Raw genomic sequence first — 23150 nt, forward strand, 5'->3', positions numbered from 1 at the left:
GGAAAAATATTATACTTTTTACATCATTATTTGGCAGCTTTAGCTACTTTTCAGATGAAGATAATGCATACCAAACAAACTGTATATGTATAATGCTACTTTTGCTGCAAAGGATCTTAGTAGGCCACTTCTGCCACCCCTCACAGTCCACTGCATTGTATAAATGCTGTGTTTTTGTTACTAGTGTGTGAAGCAGCAGCGCCCTCTGCTGTCAGCACAGCACGTCACAGCGGATACGTCACCCGCCAGCACTCTTTTCTCATTGGCCGCTTTCGGTCATGTGACCAAAACAGAATCATGGCGGCCGCTGCGGTCCGGTTGAGCATGGGTCTGACTTTGAGACTTTCTCGAGTTATACCGGACTGTAGTACATGTCCCCTGTACAGGCTGAAGGGCTGTGGGAGCAGCGTGGGTAGCTCACAGAGGAGTGGCTCCTTTGACAGCTTCCGGACCATAAATCGACACTTGCAGACGAGTAAAGGTGACTGGTGCAGTTTGCTAACATCTTTAGCCTCCGTCAGAGGATGCTTCTTCTCTCGGGATTATCTGTCCACGATAAGTCTTAATAAGTGCTAATTGTGTCGTACCAGAGTTTTAGCTGTTGTTTATGCCAGCAAAGTTTGTCTAGCAGGTGGTGTAATGCTGTCAGCAGTTATTAGAGTTGAAAGACCGCTCAATAACACTTGTGTAACTTTACATCAGCAGTCCCAGATGGGGTTGTGAAACTTCGTGCAACAAGTCAAACATACTCCGCATCTGGTACCGTCCGGAGGAGCTGATATCATCACTGACAGCAGAAACACTCACACTCCCGTTCTTGCTTTTATGTGTTTTTAAAGGTCTTTACCACAGTGAGGAGGGGAGCTCCAATGCAGAGGACCCGGAGGATGTGTAAGTTTAAGGGGGGGGGTTATTATTATTGTGAATCGATACGGTGATACGGATACAAACTGCACGACAGCTACAACTGTCAACCATTAAAACTGTGTAGTTAAAGTCTGTGGAGGCTACATTTAATCTCCAGGGGAAGATGGTTCAGATTGTTGCTGAGTCATGCTAAGCTTGCATTTTTTTTTTTATTTGGACTACATCACGAACATAGACTTAGGTTTATGCAGCATTTGAGTGAAGTATTTTTTTTTTGCAGAAATGATAGATTTAAAGAAACAGTGTGATAGATTTAGGGGGAGTTTGTGACATCTAGTGGTGAGGATTGCAGATGGTAACCAGCTGAAATTTCTCCGAGTTAGAATTTCATCAGTGTTCATTGTTTAGAAGGTTTTTACTGGGAGCTGAGTTATACACAGAGGTCTCCTCCTCTTCAATACAAACAGACCAGATGATTAAAAAAAGTAAAAACCCAGAATAAAACAGTTTCACATTATTAATCAGCGTTTCTTCGATGATGTTCAGCATGTCGCATAAAGGCCGCTAGCCCAGCACCTGCCGATTAGTGCTCACCTTTTTTCTCTGATAACTTAATGTGTGTGGGCAGCTGTGGCTCAGAGGTAGAGCGGGTCGTCCACCAATTGGAAGATCAGCGATTTGATCCCCGGCTCCTCCAGTCTGCATGTCGAAGTATCATTGAGCAAGATACTCAACCCCAAATCGCTCCCAATGATGCTTCCATTAGTGTGTATGGTAGACTCGGCCACCTGTGTATGAATGTGTGTGAATGGGTGAATGTGACTCATAGTGTAAAAAGTGGTCGGATGACTAGAAAGGCACTATACAAATGCAGGTCCATTTACCATTTACCTTTTATCTGATGTAGATGTTCAGGAGGTTTTTTAATGGGAACCGAATTATCCGTTCAGGTTCTTCTCCAAAACAAACAGATCTGGTGATGTAGAGCTGTAAAAACACAGAAGATAGCAGTTTCATGTTACAAACCTGTGTTTCTCTAATGCTGTTCTGCGTGTTGGAGACGGGCCATTATCCTAGCACCTGCTAATGTGTGCTCACCTTTTTTCTCCAATAACTTAAGATCCAGACATTGAGGGGGTTTTCTCCTGGAGCGGAATTATTCACAGTCTCTTCCTCTCTAAAACAAACTGCAACCTCCCAGGCTGAAAAATGAAGCCAATGCAGAAGTGCCAAAAACTTGCAGTTTAAATCCCCCCCAGACCCCCATGTTAAACTTTACAGCAGAAATAAACATGTTCAGACCCTGGGGAAAAACTGTTTAGGTCTCAACAGCGTATTTCAACATTCATGACAACTGCACAGGGGATGAATTTTTTTTATATGTTTCACCTGTTGTACATTTTGTCAAGGCCCAAGTTACATATATTTAAGGGCGGGACCTCTTGAGTGACAGGCTGTCTGCTGATAGTGTCCTTGGCTTCTCAGTCAGATCCATACCTCACTCGTCCACAGTGTCAGCCTCTCACCCAGATATGGTCACTTCTGGCTCCAGAAAACCAAGATGGTTGAAGACGGCTGAAATGCCAGACTTGAGGCTTCAAAACCGCGGTCCACAAACCAGTGGGTGACATCACAGTCACTATAGCCATTATTGATACAGTTTATGGTAAATACACTTTATAAAGCAGTTCCAACTAAAAAGAAAGAGTGTTTTCCATGTCTGTCAATATATCCCCCTAAATCTTACACAGCGATCCTTTAAGGGTACACCTAAAATTATATTCCTTGCACAACAATACATTTTTTAGTACAGGTTTTGTGGCTGCTGTGGCTCAGAAAGTGGAGCGTCATCCATTAATCGCAGACTCCCTGACTTTTCCCGTCCACATGTCAAAGTGTCTTTCAGCAGTGACACTGTACTCTGAATGCTCTTGGTAGTGGTGCTTTCCTGTCTGACTAAGGATGAAAAATACCATGTCAGTTCAGTCCATTTACCATTTACTGAATACTGATAGTAATTGTGTACATAATATCAAATGCCTACCCCAGATACTTGCTGGGCTCTGTAAACATAATTTATTGACAGAGGATTTTGGAGGCACCAACAGAAATCTGAACTTTAGCCAGCAGCTTTCGGTAGTAGACCCCACAAAGTAGTATTAACTGTGTGTAGCCAAAGTAAACAGTCACATAGCAAAGTTTTTTGTATGAGTGTGTGTGATCAGAAATCTTGTACTCAGTACACTGCATGGGTAAGTACTGAGCATGAAACATAATGTTACTCTACTGTCTATTTTGTGAGCATTTAAAGGGCAGAATGGTGACTGAAACTTTTTCAAAAACTGTCAGATAAGTTCAAATGTATGATTGTTAATAAAGCTAAATTGTGTTTTAACTCACTGCTGTTCAGGGTGAATGTGGTGTATATAGATCGGTCTGGCCAGAGGATCCCAGTGAAGGCCAAAGTGGGAGATAATGTCCTGTATCTGGCTCACAAGCATGGAATTGAACTGGAAGGTCAGCATTTAACACACTCAAAGCTGTTTCCTAAATATTTGAAGGGTGGTTATGAGATATTATTACTCATTATTTGTGTGTCTCTTTCATTCAGGAGCCTGTGAGGCATCGCTGGCCTGCTCCACATGTCAGGTATATGTGAGTGATGCTCATTTCAACAAACTGCCAGAACCCGTGGAGAGGTAGGTGTGCTCCAAACGATATCATCCTTAATGCTGACATTTGAATTAAAACAAAATGTGTGTACTGGGGTAAAAGACAGTTCACTGTAAGTACTGACAGATATTTTGGCGCTTTAGGGAGGACGACATGTTGGACATGGCACCCATGCTTCAGGAGAACTCCCGGCTGGGATGCCAGATTATTCTCACTCCAGAGCTTGAGGGCATGGAGCTCACCTTGCCCAAAGTCACCAGGAACTTCTACGTGGATGGCCATGTGCCCAAACCTCACTGAGAAAAGGAGGAGATGATGAAAGCTGGAGAAGAATGAGAGGGCGGCGCTGCAAGCTGGACACCATGTGTGCTGGTTGAGTAAGGGGGCGACCATGAAAAGATGCACGGCTAGGAGAGTAAAGTCCGTGGCAACTCCCAAGGCTTCTTGGCGGCTGACAAATTCCACAGTTAACCAATGACAGGACAGGCCTGCAGGTGACATCAGGCAGAGTCAGACACTATACGAGTCTCACTGAAGGTGAAATTAATGGTTACTTCCAAAAAAAACTGATGGGTTAACCAATGATGTATTTATTTATGTGGAGTATTCCTAGGCAAGCGTCAAGATGCCATTCAATCTCACAAACTGTTCTTTGTTAGAAAAACAAGAAAATTTCAGAGCCATTTTATGTTTGTTATACATTGCAGAGCAAGTTTTAACAAAGTTCATCTTTGTGCTGTTTAATGGAACATTCCTTGTTACAGCTCATGTACGCACAAGTATCACAAGATGATGTTCTCAGTCATTTCTGACGGTCCACCATTGTCACTCTGAATCACTAGTCAGATATTGTATGCATAGTATTTACTTCATTTTATGTACCAAGTTCATTTGTAGGTGTTGTAATCACTAAACAATTAGCACCCGTTGACTATAGTTAGCACCTAGTCATAAACCTCAAATGATTTCTTCTGCATGGTACTGAAGCCAGGCACAGAAGAAGCAGCAGCCATATATCATGAAGTGTATTTGAAAGACAGAAGGTGCCTGAAGCTTAAAGGGGTGGGCTGTCAAAGTAAATCAGTATTTGCACTGTTGAAATTTACATTTTATCCACTATAAAGGCTGCAATACATTTCAAGGTGAATTGTGTTAAGTGTCAGATGGAAAATACATTTTAAAGCACCTCCTCACAGGTGCCAGTGATTAAGGCTTGATTAGTTGACCTGGTTCAGGTGTTCATTGATCCAGAGCAGAAGGCAGGTCTGTTTGAAGCTGGTGGGCTTCATGTTACCATGGGATGAGTTTACCACACCTACCCTTTACTTAAGTCTACTGTACTTGTCGTTACGCACAAATGTAAGTCTGTTCGGTATATCATGTCTTGAAATTACAAATATTTAAAGTGTGCAATAAAATGTTTTAAGAAGTTCTTGCTGAACATTGCTTCATTACCCAGCAACATTAAACACCACTGCAAGGACTCAAAGGGGACAAAAATCAGTTGTATATTATCTGAACGTTAATAAAAGCTAGTTCATAGCATTAGTAGTCAAAAAAATGTAACTTTTACCCAGCAAACATCTAAACAGGTGTCGCAAATCGTGCTTTGCAGCAGCTACCAAGTGAAACTGGAACAGAGTGTGGGCAGCATTTATATACCCCAGCAGGTGTAATCTAGCAAACTGAAAACAGCCGTGTAACTCCTCCTGGTCCCAAACACGCCCCATCACAGCAACCAGCTCCAGCGGGCTGACTTGCCAGTAACTTAGCACACTTCATCATTTAGCTAGTTGATGATCGAATTGAAGATTTAAGGTGAGTAGTAACAGTTGTGCACAGCGATCACAGGTTAACTGGGTGGACTTTGATAATGACAACATTGTGAACTGTTCCCTGCAGGCCCTAATGATAAAGACGTGGTTAGAGAGGCCATGACAGATCAGAATGATATTTCAATTTAAGTGTGAATACTGGGCTCGTTGTATGGGTAAAGCATAATGGATCTGGAAAATGCGACCATTTTACTTAAGGTACAGATTGCCCGTCGTGCCCTCGGGTGGATCTACAACTACAAGCAAACAATATGTATGCGTCAGATTGCCAATAAAGTACCGTACCATATAGTAATTCAAATTTAGTTACAAAACACGCACTCTACACCGACTTAAACAGACCATCTTCACCCTTTTTTGTAGGTCTAGTCCAAAACATTCAGGCCTAAGTGAGACCACAGCCTTCTGATGCACACATGAGACGATACAGGTGGAAGAATATAACCTTACAGTCATATTCAGTTCTGATGTGTCAATATCCATCCGACCTACTTCTGCGCTCGCGACCCTCAAACTGCACCAAAACCATGAAAGTCTTCGACATTCAGTGGCTACATTTATGTTTTGAAATGCGTTTAAACTGCAGAGAAAGCTCGACGTGTTGTTACAGTTCTTCCGGTGAGTTAAAATTGGTTACATTTTGATAAAATGCGTATTTTTTTTACACAGTCGGCTTCATGTCATATGACAGCAAGACGTTGTTAGGCTTTTAAATAGCCCGCCAAAGTGACTCCAGATGATTCATGTTAGCCCATGTTGGTTATGACGCTAATAATGTTGGCCGTATTAAACATTTCATGAAAACTAGCAGCCTAACATCACTGTCACTGTCGGCCACAGTTTGGAAACAAAAATCTTAAACACTGTAATAGCCCTAGCTTATCTGCTTTCTCTGTGGTATTGTAAAACACCAGCACCCTATGTAACTTGTTAGCTCAAATGTAGGAATAATATAAGTAAATATGAATATAGCTCAAATGGTGTAATATTCTATGTTTTAAATCCCATTCAGTCTCTAAAATAGTGGTTCCCAGCCTTTTTAACCCGTGACATCATAATATGAATCAATATTTACATCCACTTCAACAGTTCAGTTGAGTAATATTTGTTCAATTGAGCTGGCCCTGACTCCCAGGTTGGGAACTAGTCCCACTGATCTAAAAGCTGTTTGTTTTTATGCTACAGATACTTCCTCAACATGAGCACAGGACCGAGGACACAAGCAGCTTTCATCCAGGGAACCCAGAGTACCATTGAACATGATGCCTCCCACTCAGCTCTCTTCTACCTTTTCCAAGAAGTTTCCAAGCTAGCATCTCCCATCCACAACAGCTTCCTGGACACAAACTCACCCTCCTCGTGGCTACATGAGACTTCTAGGCAAAGTTCTTTTGTAGTTAAAAAAGAGGAAGAGGATGCCCATGCGATTCAAATCTCTAATAGTTCCCGCCAGCACAGATTGTCCCATATGTCGCCTCATAACCAGATGAAAAAAGTGAAGGAGGAAAGTCACAGCAGCAAGGTCTCAACTTCTGCTGAGCCACACCCTAAATGCAATAGCCCCTGGAAAGCACTGAGTCTGATCAATCTGCAGTGTGAGAGGCTCCTGCATCAAAGAGATGTGGAGGAGTCAGACCCATGTTTAGTGTCTTCCAGCACAAAAGTGGGTCATTCAATTGTTGAATCATCAACTGCAAGAGCAGATGTAACGTTAACGGATCAGGGAGTTGGGGGTGACTATGTAAGTGTTGAATGCACTTTGAGGCCATCTCTTCTTATCTGCGAGAGGCAAGAAATCCCAGCCTGTGTCAGTCTTGTGGAAGATGTGAGAGGGGACTTCAGTGGAGGAGCCAATGGTTATAAACCACGGTGCTGTGTGAAAGACTCAGAGGTGAGCTGTTGTGTTCAGTCACAGACTGCTGAAAAATCAGGCACTGCTTCAGTGTTCAGTGTTTGCAGACAATTTGAGTGGAACCAGGAGTGTAAGGATTGTTTCTCTTCTGAACAGGATAGTTTGCATGTACCCCTCTCTGAAAATGTTTTGTCACAAACACACATCTCCTACGCATCCCTTCATGCCCAACTGACTTTTAACTCCAGTGAAGGTGCACATGTAGCTCTGTCAAAGCCAGTACTAACACTAGACCACAATGCAAACCTTGCATTGACTATAGAGCCCCCTCGTGATACCCAGCTGCCTCCTTCAAGCTCTGTCCTGCCTTCTTCACAATCAGCATCACTTTTATTTAGTACTACAGAGAAGTGTCACTTACTTTCAAAAGAAGATGATAAAATCACAGCATCTAAACCAGAATGCTCACACGCCCTCACAGAGGAAAAATTTCCTCCAGTTGCAAAACTGATAACATCAAGCTGTAATGGAGAAACAAACCCTTCACCTTCTGAGACATCAAAACCCAAACCCAGGTTAGCGCAAAAGGAAGGAATTGCTCCTTCATCTTCCCAGCAGTGGAGAACCAAGACTCCTAGAAAACAACCACATCCTAGCCGGAGTGCTAATATCCAAGACCCAGACTTCCAGGGGGTGACGTTCAGGATTGACACTCAGCTGGACGACAATATGGAACAGTGTCGGCTCCTCATTACTTCAAAGTACAGGTAGTAACTGATTCATTACATGTTTGCTTGGGCATTTAGAAGGTGGGGATGAAAACTCACATGAATGGTGTCTGCTGCAGCAAGGGGCTCAGAAAGAGTGTGAGAAAACCGAGGCTGAGGACACGGATGTCCCAGAAGTCCCTCAAAAGTAGCACCTCGGATGAGGAGAGTGACCTAACATCCAGTGTTTCCAGTGAGTAACACTCAAGTCCCACTGTTCTGTAAAGCTTTATTTTGCCATTTTTATGGGCTTATCAGACAAGAATATAGAGCCCCTGCAATTTAAACTGATCTAATTTTAAAATATACCTTATAATATACCATACCATAATGTTTTACAGTATAGAGTCCAAAATCACAATTTTGTCTCAGGGATTAAGCTGTTAAAGCTGTATAATTTACAACACTTTCTATCCTGAGCCCCTCAGTTCAGGTAAGAAACAGTTCCACACAAAATTCTTTAATGGGAGAAATAAAAAGGAAAATCTAAAGAAGAGACTTCACATAATATAAATTAGCTAAATAATTATATAATACTACTTCCATACACATGTTCGACATAAATTCTGCCATGTTACATGCTCAAAATGAATGCATCAGAAGCATTACTCTATATTGTAATAAAGTTGGTGTTGTTTGTATTTGCATGAAATACCCATTTGCTCCACTAGAGGACGCTACCACATCAAAACATGTAACTTGGCAGCGTCAGTCAGGACAGGTGGAGCACATTTGATGAATATTTAGGGAAACTATTGTGCAAACATCAGAAAAAACCATAATGGGTACCAATTAGTTCCCTTAAGACCAAGAAACAGAATATAAACTCAACATGTAATTTTTACTTTCACCTGCACAGCCAATGTTTTGAGTTGCTGTGTTTTCAGTAGCAGCAGTATCAAAATTTAAGTCATTTCAAATAATTGCAGTGATAAGCATCTTTCCTCCATAGCACATTTTATAAAAGAAACTACTGGGAAATTGCAAATGCTTCTCCTTTTGGTAAAAAAGGAACATTAACATGTTTGTATTTCCAACATTCAGAGACCAAACAGCCGAGTATCTTCTGTGACACCACCCAGATATAAAGCCTTGTTAATTTATGTTAGTGATTAACAGCAAAATGAAACAAAAATGTTACAACATGTACACTCAATATGCATGTACAGCTGTGTGTATTTTTTCACAAATGAGAAAATCTTTCACCTAGTGGACATTATTGTATTCAATCAGTTTTTTGGTCACTTAATCTCTGAGTCATAAAATGACGCTAAAAATGCATAATACTCCTCCAGATCGTACTGTAGTATTCATCTTTTCACTAAAATGTAGAATTCATTTCTAAAAAAAAAAAAAAACTTTGGTGGCATCAGAAGCACTTTGTGTATTTTGATAGAAAAGTTTTTTAAGTATGCTCTGTTCAAATTTACTGTAGCAATAGGCTAACTTAATATAATGTTTCCTTTCTGTTTCATAAGAGGGTAAAGTCTGTGCATCATGCTGCACCAGGAAGACCCCCATGTGGAGGGATGCAGAGGACGGGACCCCACTCTGTAATGCCTGTGGAATAAGGTAGCTCATATTAACACTGCTGGCTGCTAAATGTTTTAAAACACATACAAGAAGCTGTTTGCAATGGCATATCTTTTAAATCAAGAGCGGAGCCTAAAGTCACATTTTGATGTAAATTACTTTAGTCTTAACTATAAAGCAGATGTTCAGAAATATATTTCCACAGAGTTAGATTTTCCACATTGACTGTAAAATTGGGGCCAATAATGATTAGCCCATGAAGATTGATTGCCCATATGGACTATGATTAGTCCATAAAGTAAATTATATAGACACATTATATTGTCCAAATTGTAATACTTATAAAGGATTAGATTGAATTTGATTGTATATAATTGTATCCAGGTATTGTTCGGTTTTCCCCTCATCTTTGTCAGTTTATTTTGTCTATCAGCAATCAACTGTAACAATAATGTAGTGGCCACGACCACAGAACAGTGACACAGCTCATCCATCAGCTCATTGTCGGCACTGTATTTCATTGGTGGAAGGGTGAAAGTCAAATATGTTTTACTTCTTTTCTTCTGTTGTATTCATAAAAAAAGAAAAGAACTTGCAGAGGTACACTAAAGTAAATCCCTTTTAATGTGTACTCATTAAAGTCTCAATACCTGTTACACAGTTTACTGCTTACATGAGATACATCACTGCACATTTGCAACAAATAATCTGAGGATGATTGTAGGAAACACTTGGTATTAATGTGTTGAATGTCTTTTGTTTTGTCTTTCATACTCTTAGCCTGTAAGTAATAAACACTAATTTGCCTCTGAAAAGAGGAATGATGCTGAGTCACTGTTAGAGTGATCCTAGATTGGCGTTTCAAACGGGGACTTTTCAAACATGTCACTGATAAATACTAACTAAGAAAAAAGTTTAATCACCACTGTAATTTTTTTCCTGTCTTGACTTTTGAAGGTATAAGAAGTACAGAGTGCGCTGTGTCAACTGCTGGCATATCCCTAGGAAAGAGGGGAACTCCAACTCATGCTGCCTGAAGTGTGGAAACTTTGTGAGGCTGACCTCAGCTCAGCGGAAACACACCACCTAGGGAACATACACAGAGCAAAGGTTTTTATCTCTACACACACTTGCACACAACACTTCAAGACCACACTCTCTGCTCCCGTAGCTCTTCGTCCGTGACCATTCACTACAGAATGCAAACATAAAAGAACAGCAGAAGCAGCTTCTTACATCTTACTCAGTTATTAAATTAGTGTCACTACTTAAATGCTGTACCTCAGGAGACGACGCTTATTCCCTTCGGCTCTATGGCTGCCATATACACCAGGGAAAAACATAAACAGGTGAAAAACATAAAAGAAAAAAAACTTGTAAAACTCTTAATGGAGGATGTCTGAAAAATGATCTGTACTTTGATCTTGACTGCCATGATCCCATTTGTGCTACCTGCTAACCTGTATGCATCGGATCTTATACGGTTGTTGAGGTTTATTTTTCTCTCTGCACGAGGAGGGATATAGTGATGACGCACAGACAGTTGATGTAGTATTAATAGGACACTGAAGAGCTACTGTAAGAAGTGGATGCATTCAGTGGAAAGTTTAGTCTTAATTGTTGACATTTTTCATCTAAATAGCTTCAGTGTTGCTTGTGTATTAATGTTCAACTGTGCCAGATGGCTGCAGTAGAAAGTTATTTCTGTACAGGACCAGAAACTGCAACCTGAGCTCAGTGCTGCATTCACTGTTATTAACTGCAGACACAATTTACTTGTCTTGACCTTGACTGCAAGACTGTCTGTTAGGTTTGTAGTTAAACATTTAGTCGCACAAGTTAAACTAAGTTATTTGTTGTCTTTTTTTCTAATTGTGGTTGGTTTTGGTGGCTTATTTATTAAGTTGTTTGTTTGGGTTGTTGCCAGTTTAATTGGTGCACTAATTTCTTTAGCATTGCTGTGTTTTGTATGAAAACAAATAACAATTTTTGTGTAAACTTGCATGGTGTTTGGTCTGTATTAAATTCTGTATGAAACATCCAATTTGTCTCCTGGGTTCTTGCTAGGTATATAGGTAAGGCCTGCTCTTGATAGAAATCCCCTATGAGAATATGCAATGATTATAAAATGGTAGAATAGTTTCAGACGGGTATACACATATCACATAAAACTATACGGAGAAGCACAGGGAAGAATTGTTCATTAATGAGACTTCCCACAGTTTCCTCAGCCCACCCTGCAGTTCAGGCCTGTTTGCCAAGTGGGTGGCCTCACACGAATTGATACAGTGCAGCTATTATTTCAAAACGGATTACGTCTTCCTCTTATTTGAAACAGCCAGAGTTGCCTCTGTCACCACGTGCCAAACCATCCGGCAATGAGCAACACCGAAGGAAATGAGCGCTGTCTAAGCCAAGAACATAAAAGATAGAAACAAGCTCAATAAAATGAATGTGCTTGCTTCATTTTTACATAATGCATATTTCAATCCAAAACAGACTCACCTGCTGTGGTCACTTAAATATCAACAGAAAACACTGAGCCTTAATGAATACCGGTGGATTGAGCCAGTAAACTACAGTACAATAAAATATATAGATGTAAAAATCAGATCTAAACCTGCATATTTGAAAAGCATCCAGTAAAGTGAAGCATTATGCAGCTGGGTTTGGTCTGTTTTCAGTCCTTGTTATAAAAAAAATCAGAGATTGAGAGGAATAAAGGCCGCAGCAAACAGACTGAGAAATTAATTTATCCTGAATGCCATTTAAATGTTCAGGATGACTCAGCACTGGAGACTGATTATAGGGACTTTAATCTCTGATGATTTGGTGATGATGGCTGGACATGCTCCAGGACTTATGTCACCTGATGTACACTGTGTTATGTGAGCTTGCATGGTCTGTTTGATTGTTTGTTTTATAGATTTTTAAATCTATTTTATATGTCTGTGGATCTTGTGTGCATATCTGTATGTGTTCCATGAAACTGAGCCAGAATAAAGCAAGAAGAGAGCTAATCGTGTTTACCATAGAGGGAAATGCAAACAAGTGGTATATAAAATGACTTTAAGACGTTTGAGATCAGTGGATAACATTGATATTTTACCTTCAAATATCATACAATGATATTTAGTGAGAACTATAGTTGCAAAGTTGTTTAGATGAGACAGGCTGCTTGGATGAGGAGGAGGAGGAGGAGGAGGAGGAGGAGGAGGAGAAGGTTTAGAGTGGGAGGCTAAAAAGTCTCAGATGTAGTCAGATGCGCAACTTTTTTTTGTGAATGAAAGGGGAGAAGGGGGTCTGCGCCTGTCCTGCCCCAGACAGGCGAGATTCACGCCTGTTAGGGCCACCGTGCCACCGGACACTCCGGACCATGACTCTGGACAGCAAACTCATGGAGGAGACGGACATTGACGTGGAGGGACAGACGGACAGGGATGAAGATGTGAAGAACACAGGTTTTTCAGTGATAAATGCGGGTAATTCAGGCTTTGAGCAGAGCGCTGCATCCTTCACTCCTGAGGTGCGGGAGGAGGGAGACTTTGCAGCCCGGTTACAGGATGGTCCAGGCAGGAGAACCGCCTCGGTGAAGCCCCCGTACTCTTACATCGCTCTCATCACCATGGCCATCCTCCAGAGCCCGAAAAAGCGACTCACCCTCAGTGAGATCTGTGATTTTATCAGCCAGCGCTTTGTGTATTATCGTGAGAAGTTTCCTGCATGGCAAAACTCAATCCGTCACAACCTGTCTCTGAATGACTGCTTTGTCAAAATGCCCCGGGAGCCTGGGAATCCTGGGAAGGGAAATTATTGGACCCTGGATCCCATGTCGGCTGATATGTTTGAAAACGGGAGTTTTCTCCGGCGGAGGAAACGCTTCAAAAGGCAACATTTCTATCTGGGAGCGCTGAAGGACTCTGGAGCGAAGGAGCGCAGCCTGATGCCAGTTTTTCCTCTCCTCGGAGCGCACGGGATGACTTCTTGTCTCCAGGGTCCTGATTTGTACCAAGACCTGGGTTTAAGGAGTCGTTTGAGCTCCCACACAAATCCCAGCATCCCACCTGTGAGCAGCATCATACCTGCACTCTCCTCGCTCCTCTCCAAGAATTTCCCCTCATGTCTAACCTTTGAACATTTCGACCATGGACGCTGCGCCGTGGCCCCATCTCTGCCTCCAAACTGCTCCTTCATACCTCCTGTCTCGCTGCACGGAGTGATACCCAGCTACCCTGTTTCTCAGTTCTCCAATTTTCCCACTGGGATCATAAAAGTTCCGTCTAATTTAATTTGATAGTGATCCCCGCCTGTCCTGAACGGAATCTTTTTTCTTTCAGCCTGAGAACAAACCTCATGGTACATTGTGTAAAATACAGTTTTTAATGATGGCAAACAGGCCTCCATATTCAGCTATTTGTTTTTGAAAACTGGTTTTGTACAGTTCTTTAATATGTTTGGAATAAAACGTGATTGAATGTACAGTCTGCAATTTGAATTAACAGGGTTTATCATCATCATCATCATCATCATCATGTACTATCTAACAGGACTTTTCTTTTAGATTTTTAAAAAAAAAAAAAAATAAATAAATAAAAATAAACAATGTATTAATGTCATATTCCTGAAATAGTTCCACACCACTGATAATATTACAACAACATCAATAATAATATCAGATTATTTTGGGGCAACTGTGTCTCTGTTTTTAAAGATTAGAATGAGGAAAAAAATAAGCCTAAAAATAAGATCATTGAACAACAGTTATTTGAAGCAACAATCCAAATGTGCAGCTTTTAACTAAATGTTCAAGGCCTATGGATTTAAGCAAATTGTTCAGATGTGACGACATCACTGCGTTTATTCTGCTGTGGATGATTAATAAGATGCAAACACGAGATCAGAACACATCTGATCTTGTGTAGGCCTACATTTGATCTCCCCCTCCTTTGTTTACTGATTGAGTGTGACTTCCTCCACAGTATGTTTGAAAGAGGTCCTGCTTTGAAAACAGGCCTCCGTGCCACAGCACGCGCTGGTCCTGTCAGCCTCTGCAGCCTAAATGAGCAGCACATGACCGCAGCAGTGTTCAGAATGACTATCAAATACATGTGGTCGGCTGGCCGTCAGGTAATACTGAAACTGCACCGCTGGCTTTAATCGGACGTGCTTGGTGGTGTTTGTTGTGTTATGTTGAAATATGAGCGGCAGACGTGCGCCTGCTTTTAGGGAGGAAGGATTCTGGTCGTTTGATAACTTAAAAAAAAACCACTTAGCCTAATCATGTTTTTATTTAGGTAATGTAAATGTATGAGCAGGGAAATATACAGAAACATAAAAGGTAAAGTCATTATGCAGAATGTCAATTTTAAGAGAGGCATTTATGTGTATTATCACTATTTTAATGCTGTAGCTTAAAGTGGAGTCTAATTGTTAGCTCATTCTGTATAAATGCATACAGCTCTTCATATAGTGTGCATGAGCAAAATGGTTTTTGTAAATGAATGATGGACTCCATCTGATGGTTATAACTTATTTATTTTTTATTATTTATTTAGCAGAGGCAATGCACAATACATGTGCTATACCAGATAAAGCTGAAAAGCACCTTTTTAAAATCAGTATTCCCTGGGCAAAGGCCACTTGTGATGTGCAGTGTGCAGAAATTAAAAAAGAAAAGAAGAAAGAAATTACAATCATCCTGGAATCATCAGACGAACAAGGCACACACAATCAGCAAACCCAACGCCATTAATAACATTTTATCACCAGCAAACCCAAACTGATTAAAGTACATTTACACATGTATAAAAAGTTTGTATCTGCGTGTTTGTAAGAGATTAGTCAGTGTGAAACAGGGTGAATGTGTATAGGTCTAATTCAAACAGTAAAAATGCCTCGACATCAGTATGTAGAAGCAGTATTGTAGTTAAATGAGAGATGAGAACAAATTTGCTGTGTGATTATTCTTTATCTCCTTTCCTGCAGTGTCCTCCTGCCATTAATGCAAAATAACACTCCTCACAAGAAGAAACCCAAACTTTATATTGGAATATCTAACACAATAACCATGCAAAAGGTGTACAGGCATTTATTTCAGCTCATCAACAAGTTTTTACAGTCTTTTTTTTGTACTGTAGTTACATCTATCCACTCTAGAGGAACATGTAGAGGAAATCTCTCTCCGGATGTAGCCGCTGGTGTAAGGGTGATGTGGCTCATCTGTAAACAGCTGTTCGCCACCTAAACAACCATCCAGTAACCCCTCAGGGAGCAGTTTGCTTTTCCTGGCACTCTCAGCCATATTTGGGTTTTATTCAATTACAGCCCACATGCACACTCCACGCTCAGTCCTGTTCCCCTCTTTGAAAAAAAATCTCTAATATCTCTATGGAGTGTGGCCCATTAAAACCAGTCAGTGAAGTGTGAGTCAAACTGCAGCATGAGCCCTGCAACAGGAAGTATGATGGAGTGTGTATATTTGAAGAAAGGGGGGACCCCTCTCTGATCCATAAAACCTGGACTGGACAGATGACAGAGACGTATAACAGCAGAGCCACCCAAGAGCTCATAATCTACCCACATGTCTGTAAAGAAAGAGAAAGGCTTTATTTAAGTGACAGTCTTTGTCCACCATGAAGGGAAAAAAAAGTAGTCATTATAAAAACCTGCTCATTGCAAGTCAAAATTATAAATTAAAAAGTCAAAATATTACCATGTCTCATATTTCAATTTAATACACCAACACTTTAACTCATACATTTATTTAAATCATAACTAACCTTTCATCTATTTCTCTCCATTTTCCTGGTGACAATGGATATATAGGCCTAATACAAAAGTGCAAGTACAAACGTGGGTGTGGCATTTTGAAGGCAGAGAGGGAATGACAGACAAATAGGTCAAGGTAACAGTCCAGTTTATTTCTTCTGTTAACTTTTCATCCAAACAGCCACACTCAGAATAGCTTGATGGATCATCGTCTCTTTCTCAGAGGTGTGGATATCAGGGCTTTGAAATAGGACCACAACAGAAGAATGAAATGAGACGATTGCAGAGATAGTCAAACTTTCTCCAGCTGTTTTTAGCCCCCAAACAAGCAGACGCTGACAGCGGCCAACGCACAGAGCCAGAGACATTACATAATCAGCTCACCCTCAGTCCCCCCTTATCTCATCCAACACATTTGAGATTTTTTCTTTGTGTGTTTGTGTGTGTGTCCAGACCATAGACTGTATGGTTCAGACTGCAATTTCTTGGTCAACAAATGACACATGTGAGGTGGACCAAGAGCAAAAACCAGGACTGCTGGGCTCAGTGACATTCTTTGATGAAGGGACATTTGGATTCAGTTAATCCTCTTTTAATTCTCCTGTGACTTCCTCCTGGCACTTGTGCTGTTTTCTTTGTTGGGATCTTTCCCTCCCTGTGGCCTACCACCTGAACCCTTAACATGACCTAAAGGGTAGTTTCACCCATACTACAAAATACATATTTTATCACTCAGCCTATGGTGTCCAGGCATAACAATATTTTTAATTTCAGTTCAGTTAATTTCCTGGATAATCCACTCCACATTTTTACAGTTATGCTGCTTGCTGCCCTGTGAGGCTGCAGTTAGGGATAGTGATGTTTTGAACCAAATGTTACGGGGAATGGGAATGTGTCATCATCAACAGCGAGTCAGCCATTTTGGAAGAATAAAGGAAAGAGTGCCATCCGCTGGCTGTTTACCGTTAGTTTCAGATGGAACTGCTGAACTAACAGATAACACAACAACACCACATGTAGGCTAGTATATAAATGATGCAGTTAGGCACAAAGCTAGGCCATTGTTATGTATTTTATTTTGCTGGATATCGGTAGATTATTATGCATGATCCACCAACGTTTTGTTAGCATCTAGTTAGCATTATATTAGCCAGCTTGAATCAATCACATTTACATGCACAAAATATTCAGATTTTAGCCCTTATTCTTAAAGAGACAATAATCCTACAAAGCTGTTTACAAGTCTAATGAAAATGAATATTCCAATAATATTCCCATTTATATGCAGTTGTACATACTCCAATTAACATGTCTTTACATTTTGTTTATCGTGCCAAAATATAGAACAGTGGATTGGCTGAAGCTGCTTGTTATTTTGCTCTGAATCAACAAAGTCATTTTTCAAAGTTTCCTACAGGTGGCAGACTTGTGAGATCATGTGAACACATCCTCCCTCTTTCATTCCTTCAACCACCTTCTGGTCGGTGTTGTGATATTTGCGCAAATACAAACACCTGTTCATATTTAAGTCTTTCATGATGTTGGCCACCGTAGTTTACCTACATGATTGGTACACAGGAGAAGTTTCAGCTCTGCAACCTCACTGCTAGATATCACTAAATCCTACATACTGGACCTTTAAAGGAATACTCAGACGATTTGGGAGTTATGCCCTTTCTCTATCATTTTCATATTGAGACAACATGATCGATATCTTTTTTGTGTCTGTGAGTCCAGTGGCTGGGTCTCAGCGGTTAGCATTGCGGCTTAGCTTAGCAAATACAATTGAAGTCTATAGGGGGTCAGTAGCCTACTCGTAAAAGTGATCAAATAAACTTTACAGAAACCCTGAAGCTGGCATTTCTGCACGTGCATTTAAAATAAACATGTTTAAACATTAATTCGAAAAACGAGAGTCCTTTTTAGTTGTTTTAGAAGAAGTTTGATACATGGAAGTATAGTGTGTTTACGTCCTGCGCGGAGGGATACACCGGTGAGCAACAGCTGCAGCTGGCTCTGGGACAGGTACGCTAGGTCACTCAGTAAATCAAACAAAGAGATGACACAGACGATATTACTCACTCGACTGAAAGCTGTCCATCAGCTCCTGCAGGCCTGGGGCGTTTTTTCCAGTTTATCTTAGGAACATGAAAAAAAGTTTCAATCACGCCAGGATTAGTGATTGCTGTAAAGTTTTCACTCCTTGTGATGCACTCTCTGCGGCGGTTTTCCTCCTGATGATATATCTCCCCAACTATGGTAACACAGAATCCCATTCTGTGCAGCAAAATGATTCCACCTCCGTAGGCGTAGGTTGGCAAGCCTGCAGCTACACCACCAATCCTCCCCTGACCTCCGTCTCCCCTCGGCCCCTTGCTGTTCCGCTGCCTCGGAGGATTCAGCCTGTCTTCTCGCCCGCTCAGCATCCAACACCTGGAGTTCCACATCTGTATACTCCGGCTCAAACAGGTATGGCTCTGGATCTGTGTCCACTACAAGAAACTCCTCAAAACTGCGTTCAAAGTCGTCCATTGCAGCAACTATAGTCCGGAGTCCGCGGATCACAGTGCAGGACATAAACACACTATAGTTCCGTGTATCAAACTTCTTCTAAAACAACTAAAAAGGACTCTCGTTTTTCAAATTAGTGTTTAAACATGTTTATTTTAAATGCACGTGCAGTAATGCCAGCTTCAGGGTCTCTGTAACGTTTATTTGTTCACTTTTACGAGTAGGCTACTGACCCCCTATAGACTTCAACTGTATTCGCTAAGCTAAGCCGCAATGCTAACCGCTGAGACGCAGCCACTGGACGTACAAACACAAAAAAGATATCGATCATGTTGTCTCAATATGAAAATGATAGGGAAGGACATAACTCCCAAATTGTCGGAGTATTCCTTTAAGGCCTTCATCTAATATTGTACTTTTGTGCATATTGCCATATTCTCAAACAGAGTTACAGATATTCAAATGACCATAAACCCATCAGTGACACACATTGAATATATTAGGTTGCGTTCAGGAGAGACAGTTTGACCGTAAAAACATGCCAATTTGGTAAGAGTCAAAGTTGTTTTTTAACCCAACCTGTTTGTCTGCTGAAAACGGGAAACAGACGTTTCCCGCTTTTCTTTTAATTAGAAAAACAGCACTTTCCGTCGAAAGATAAGTAAACCAACTATGAGGGGATTTTCATTAACATCATCAGTACTGGGAAATCCCACTGATTTGCCAAGAGTTAGATAAGAAGATTAATACCACTCATGTCTCATGAAGTGTGGAGTTAGAGCCAGGAGACTGTTAGCTTATCTTAAAGACTGCAAACAGGGAGGAAAGAGATTTCCGAAACCTGCACACCGACACAGATAAAGGCCACAAAACAACACTTTTTATCTGGTTGATTGAACTGTATACACATAGATATATCAGCTTACATGCTGTGACTACTTCTTGATAAATGGTGACCAGGCACAGGGACTTTTCTTAGAGTCTTGTTGTTACCATAGGGTTGCAAGGCAACCAGTAGAGATTGCCCTGGATTGTTTAACCAGTTACTGCTGCGAAGCATCTATAACCAGAATCAATGTATTAATAATAACGATACAGACATGTAAAAAAAAACATTTAATTAATGACTTGACTGTCTTAATGTTGTTGGTTCACTACATGAGGCACTTGTGACCCTTTATTAATGACCTTATTAATATTTGCAACTACAGAATTGAGCCTTTTTTAGTTTATTACGAGAGACAAGTTTTCAAAGCGTAGCTCAGATTAAAAAAAATTTAAGAAACCTGATACCCAGGATTTTAGGTCATTGCAGCTATTTTCTACGATTAGGATTATTCCTAAAGGAAACTTTATTTAACTAGTTTATGTTGTGAGTAATGTGTTAATGCCATATTGTAAGAAGTGACTCATTAAAAGATCCAGTTCCTGGTTGGAGCAGACCTAAAAGAAGTTTGGTTATTCATTTACTGGGAAATGTCAGAAAATCTGATTTGGGTCAGACACATCAGCCTGGTAGAAAAATCCTGCCAGCTGAACCTGCGTTTTTGTACACATCAGTACATGTTGACTGAATGTCTCTGTGTCATTTCAGGTCATTACAGCCATTTTCTAGAGTTACGGTTTGGCTTTCAGAAAAAGCACAACTAGTTTGTTTTTCACAAGTGAGTTAGGTACTGTTATAATACGAGTCACTTTTGTATTTCCATTGAAAACGGGGGATAGTTTTCTGAAGAAACAGAAATTTCCCTGACCTTACAATTCAGAAAACCAATAAAGAAATCTTACACCTCATTTTTTTAAAGTCTTGTTTATTCTTTACATGTAATAAACAACATAAACTCCATAAAATGTTAGTACAGTGTCATGTCATCAATCAGAATTAAGCATTTGAATGGATGGTGTAAATGATCATAGCATTGATTGCACACCATTATCCAACACATTTAATATATGTACTGTAAGTATATTGCATTCATATATAGAAATGTATATATTTTACACATCAGGTTACAAAAAGTTCTTGTACAGCCACACTGAAAGGTGTCATGTGAAGTAAAAACAATGGAGTTTTACTTTCCAATGCCCTGTATGACATCATCATTATAGCTGAACAACTTACAGGCTATCTGTTCAATTTCACTGTTCTTCCCACACTCCATAAGACATGCAAAGCAACCATCATCAATGTAGGCCACGTCTGAGTAGCCACTGGGTCCAGGGTTAATGACCCAGGGTTTGCTCCATGCATTTCCATTTTGTTCGCCAGGAGATCTATTCAGATACACTCCTAAATCAATCCTTTTGGACTTACTGGTTGGGTGAGTGAAGAGCAACCACTTGTTTGGGCTTTGGTTTCCCTCTGTATCCTCAGCTTCACCTTGAGCTGGAAAGGAGACTATACTTCCCTGACAGCCTTTATTACCTGTTTCCACAAGTTTTTTAGCACCACTCAGCTCGGAAAAACTCTCTCCATTATTTTTACTCACAGCTTCCTCTCGATAGCCTCCGTTAGTACGGGCATTGCAGTAGATGATGGTGTTGTTTTTGTCATCAATAAACTCTGCCATTTCACATTCAAGTGACACATTTTTAAGCATGTTGCCAAATTGCCATGTTTCACCCTTATCGTCACTGTACAGGGCGAGTGCATACGGCACAGAGCAACAACATCCTATACAACAACATGAGTGGGAGCAAGACACATAAGCATGAACTGGGACAATCATCCTATTGGTCTTTGTTTGGAGACCATGACCCGGGCCAACAGCAAATGTGGCCCATTGCTTGATTTCAGGCAGTCGGTCAGTCAAATCAGTCACATCACTCCAACTTTGGCCGGCATCTTTGGTTGTAACGTAGCAGAGACGAGCCTTGTTGCAGCCCCACCATCTCTGCCACTTCTCTGAGACAGTGCCCTCAACACAGATGAAAAACAGAAAGAGTGTTTTGCTGGTCTTCTCATAAAGCGGGCAGGGATTCATAGGACGGTATCCATCAAGGTGAGCCTTGCTCACCGGTTTTATCTCAGACCACTAAAAAAGATATTATACAAAAGGTAAAAAATAATTAATATAGCATGGATGCGATTGAAAAAAGGTCATCAGAAGTAATAATAAAATAAAATAGCTGTTTGAAATGATTACCTTAGTTGTCACTTCATCAGTGGTTTCATCCTTTTCCAGCTTTCCTGTTGCCATGACCAACGCCACTGAGCTGTTATCATTTGAAGTCCTCCGCTTCTCTGCAAAGGCCATGAGGGTTTGACCGTCTCTGTTGTAGAAAAGAGCAGGAATCCTGTACACTTCTTGCTCACGAAATCCAAAAACAGTTTTCCTGTCTATCTTTGGTCTCATGCGTGAGTGTTGTTTGCCCATGGTTAAATCAGACGATGTATAAGAAAGAAGGAACTGTAACTTTCTCCTCGAGGATCATCAAAAAATGCCCACTGGTTGGTTTTTATCAGGCTGAGTGGTGCAGTCTGTGAGTGAGGGAGGAGTCTTTATTGTACATCCTGAAACTAGCCAAACAGGATAAGGACTTTGATTTGAAAAATGATACTCTCAAGTTAATTTCCTTCTTCCCTCTCCTTTTCTCAGTGACAAAATAAAGGCAAAGGAATTAAAAGACCAATATCAGTTTCATGGCTAAAATTATAGTTATGTTTAACAGAAGTTGGATTACTATTTAACTGCATTTCATTATCTTCTATATTTGCTGAACAAACTGTCATCTCATGCATCAGTAAATTGGAAAGTACAGCCAAATATTAACAGGGTTTGAACCCATGAACCATATCAAAAACATAAACTCTGCTTTGACAAATGACCAATGTGAGCTGCATTCTTGAGGAAGGTCACAATCCTACAACAGAGCAAAAACATGTAAAACAACCAATACAAGAGTGACTTCAATACTTAATGCTACACTGCCATTTCACATACTGTATGCAGGGTGTTATAGAATTGTCCAGTATTAGTGCTCTTTCTGATGAGTGAGTTGGATATTACAATCAGCAAAAGTTTGAACAGTCCATCTGTATACCATTCGAGTTTTAATCTGGCTTCACAGTAAACTGGGTCTAGGCCTTGTTAACATCACCAAGGAATGGATCATAACAGATATTCCACTTACTACATTTCAGTCAGGAACACTTTAGTCAAAGAAAACTTTATTTCCATTTGCAGTATTATATTTGGCAGTATGGCTCTGTTCTGGGGCCCCTCTGCCTTTCCTCAGGCCTACGCAGAAAGCCTCCTCCACGCGCCTACGTGGAAAGCACAAAGCGGAGAGAGCACACCTCTTTGCCCTCCACATGCAAAAATGAGGAAAGTCTGAGGCAGA

The 23150-nt window shown here is 40.7% G+C and overlaps 4 protein-coding genes across 4 annotated transcripts; 3 read left to right on the forward strand and 1 right to left on the reverse strand.

The window, feature by feature from the left end:
* The first annotated feature begins 285 nt into the window (after positions 1–285).
* On the forward strand, positions 286–4969 carry fdx2 (ferredoxin 2). Its single transcript, XM_033623299.2, has 5 exons — positions 286–481; positions 840–891; positions 3278–3384; positions 3479–3566; positions 3684–4969. Exons 1-5 carry the CDS (start codon positions 298–300, stop codon positions 3838–3840), a joined length of 588 nt encoding a protein of 195 aa, XP_033479190.1. The 5' UTR covers positions 286–297; the 3' UTR covers positions 3841–4969.
* A 277-nt stretch (positions 4970–5246) lies between these two features.
* zglp1 (zinc finger GATA like protein 1) lies at positions 5247–11563 on the forward strand. Its single transcript, XM_033625027.2, has 5 exons — positions 5247–5358; positions 6561–7994; positions 8075–8187; positions 9473–9566; positions 10485–11563. The coding sequence occupies exons 2-5, from the start codon at positions 6574–6576 to the stop codon at positions 10615–10617; spliced, it is 1761 nt and encodes a 586-aa protein (XP_033480918.2). The 5' UTR covers positions 5247–5358; positions 6561–6573; the 3' UTR covers positions 10618–11563.
* Positions 11564–12879: 1316 nt separating this feature from the next.
* On the forward strand, positions 12880–14008 carry LOC117255738 (forkhead box protein D2-like). Its single transcript, XM_033624891.2, has one exon. It carries the CDS (start codon positions 12904–12906, stop codon positions 13819–13821), a length of 918 nt encoding a protein of 305 aa, XP_033480782.1. The 5' UTR covers positions 12880–12903; the 3' UTR covers positions 13822–14008.
* Positions 14009–20600: 6592 nt separating this feature from the next.
* Positions 20601–22259, reverse strand: LOC117255870 (sialidase-3-like). Its single transcript, XM_033625102.2, has 2 exons — positions 21953–22259; positions 20601–21841 (listed from the first exon to the last, which is right to left on the reverse strand). Exons 1-2 carry the CDS (start codon positions 22181–22183, stop codon positions 20879–20881), a joined length of 1194 nt encoding a protein of 397 aa, XP_033480993.2. The 5' UTR covers positions 22184–22259; the 3' UTR covers positions 20601–20878.
* Between the last annotated feature and the right edge of the window lie 891 nt (positions 22260–23150).

Source organism: Epinephelus lanceolatus, chromosome 3 (genome assembly GCF_041903045.1).
Source record: "Epinephelus lanceolatus isolate andai-2023 chromosome 3, ASM4190304v1, whole genome shotgun sequence".
Taxonomy (NCBI): Eukaryota; Metazoa; Chordata; class Actinopteri; order Perciformes; family Serranidae; genus Epinephelus; species Epinephelus lanceolatus.

What these genes read in the sequence shown, in the direction of transcription:
- fdx2 (XM_033623299.2), top strand. Translation starts at nt 298, where the DNA reads ATGGCGGCCGCTGCGGTCCGGTTGAGCATGGGTCTGACTTTGAGACTT. An exon ending in GCATGGAATTGAACTGGAAG is followed by an intron (nt 3,385 to 3,478) that starts GTCAGCATTTAA and finishes TCTTTCATTCAG; the next exon opens with GAGCCTGTGAGGCATCGCTG. An exon ending in CTGCCAGAACCCGTGGAGAG is followed by an intron (nt 3,567 to 3,683) that starts GTAGGTGTGCTC and finishes TTGGCGCTTTAG; the next exon opens with GGAGGACGACATGTTGGACA.
- zglp1 (XM_033625027.2), top strand. Translation starts at nt 6,574, where the DNA reads ATGAGCACAGGACCGAGGACACAAGCAGCTTTCATCCAGGGAACCCAG. An exon ending in CTCATTACTTCAAAGTACAG is followed by an intron (nt 7,995 to 8,074) that starts GTAGTAACTGAT and finishes TGTCTGCTGCAG; the next exon opens with CAAGGGGCTCAGAAAGAGTG. An exon ending in TGTAATGCCTGTGGAATAAG is followed by an intron (nt 9,567 to 10,484) that starts GTAGCTCATATT and finishes TGACTTTTGAAG; the next exon opens with GTATAAGAAGTACAGAGTGC.
- LOC117255738 (XM_033624891.2), top strand. Translation starts at nt 12,904, where the DNA reads ATGACTCTGGACAGCAAACTCATGGAGGAGACGGACATTGACGTGGAG.
- LOC117255870 (XM_033625102.2), bottom strand. Translation starts at nt 22,183, where the DNA reads ATGGGCAAACAACACTCACGCATGAGACCAAAGATAGACAGGAAAACT. An exon ending in CTGATGAAGTGACAACTAAG is followed by an intron (nt 21,842 to 21,952) that starts GTAATCATTTCA and finishes TATCTTTTTTAG; the next exon opens with TGGTCTGAGATAAAACCGGT.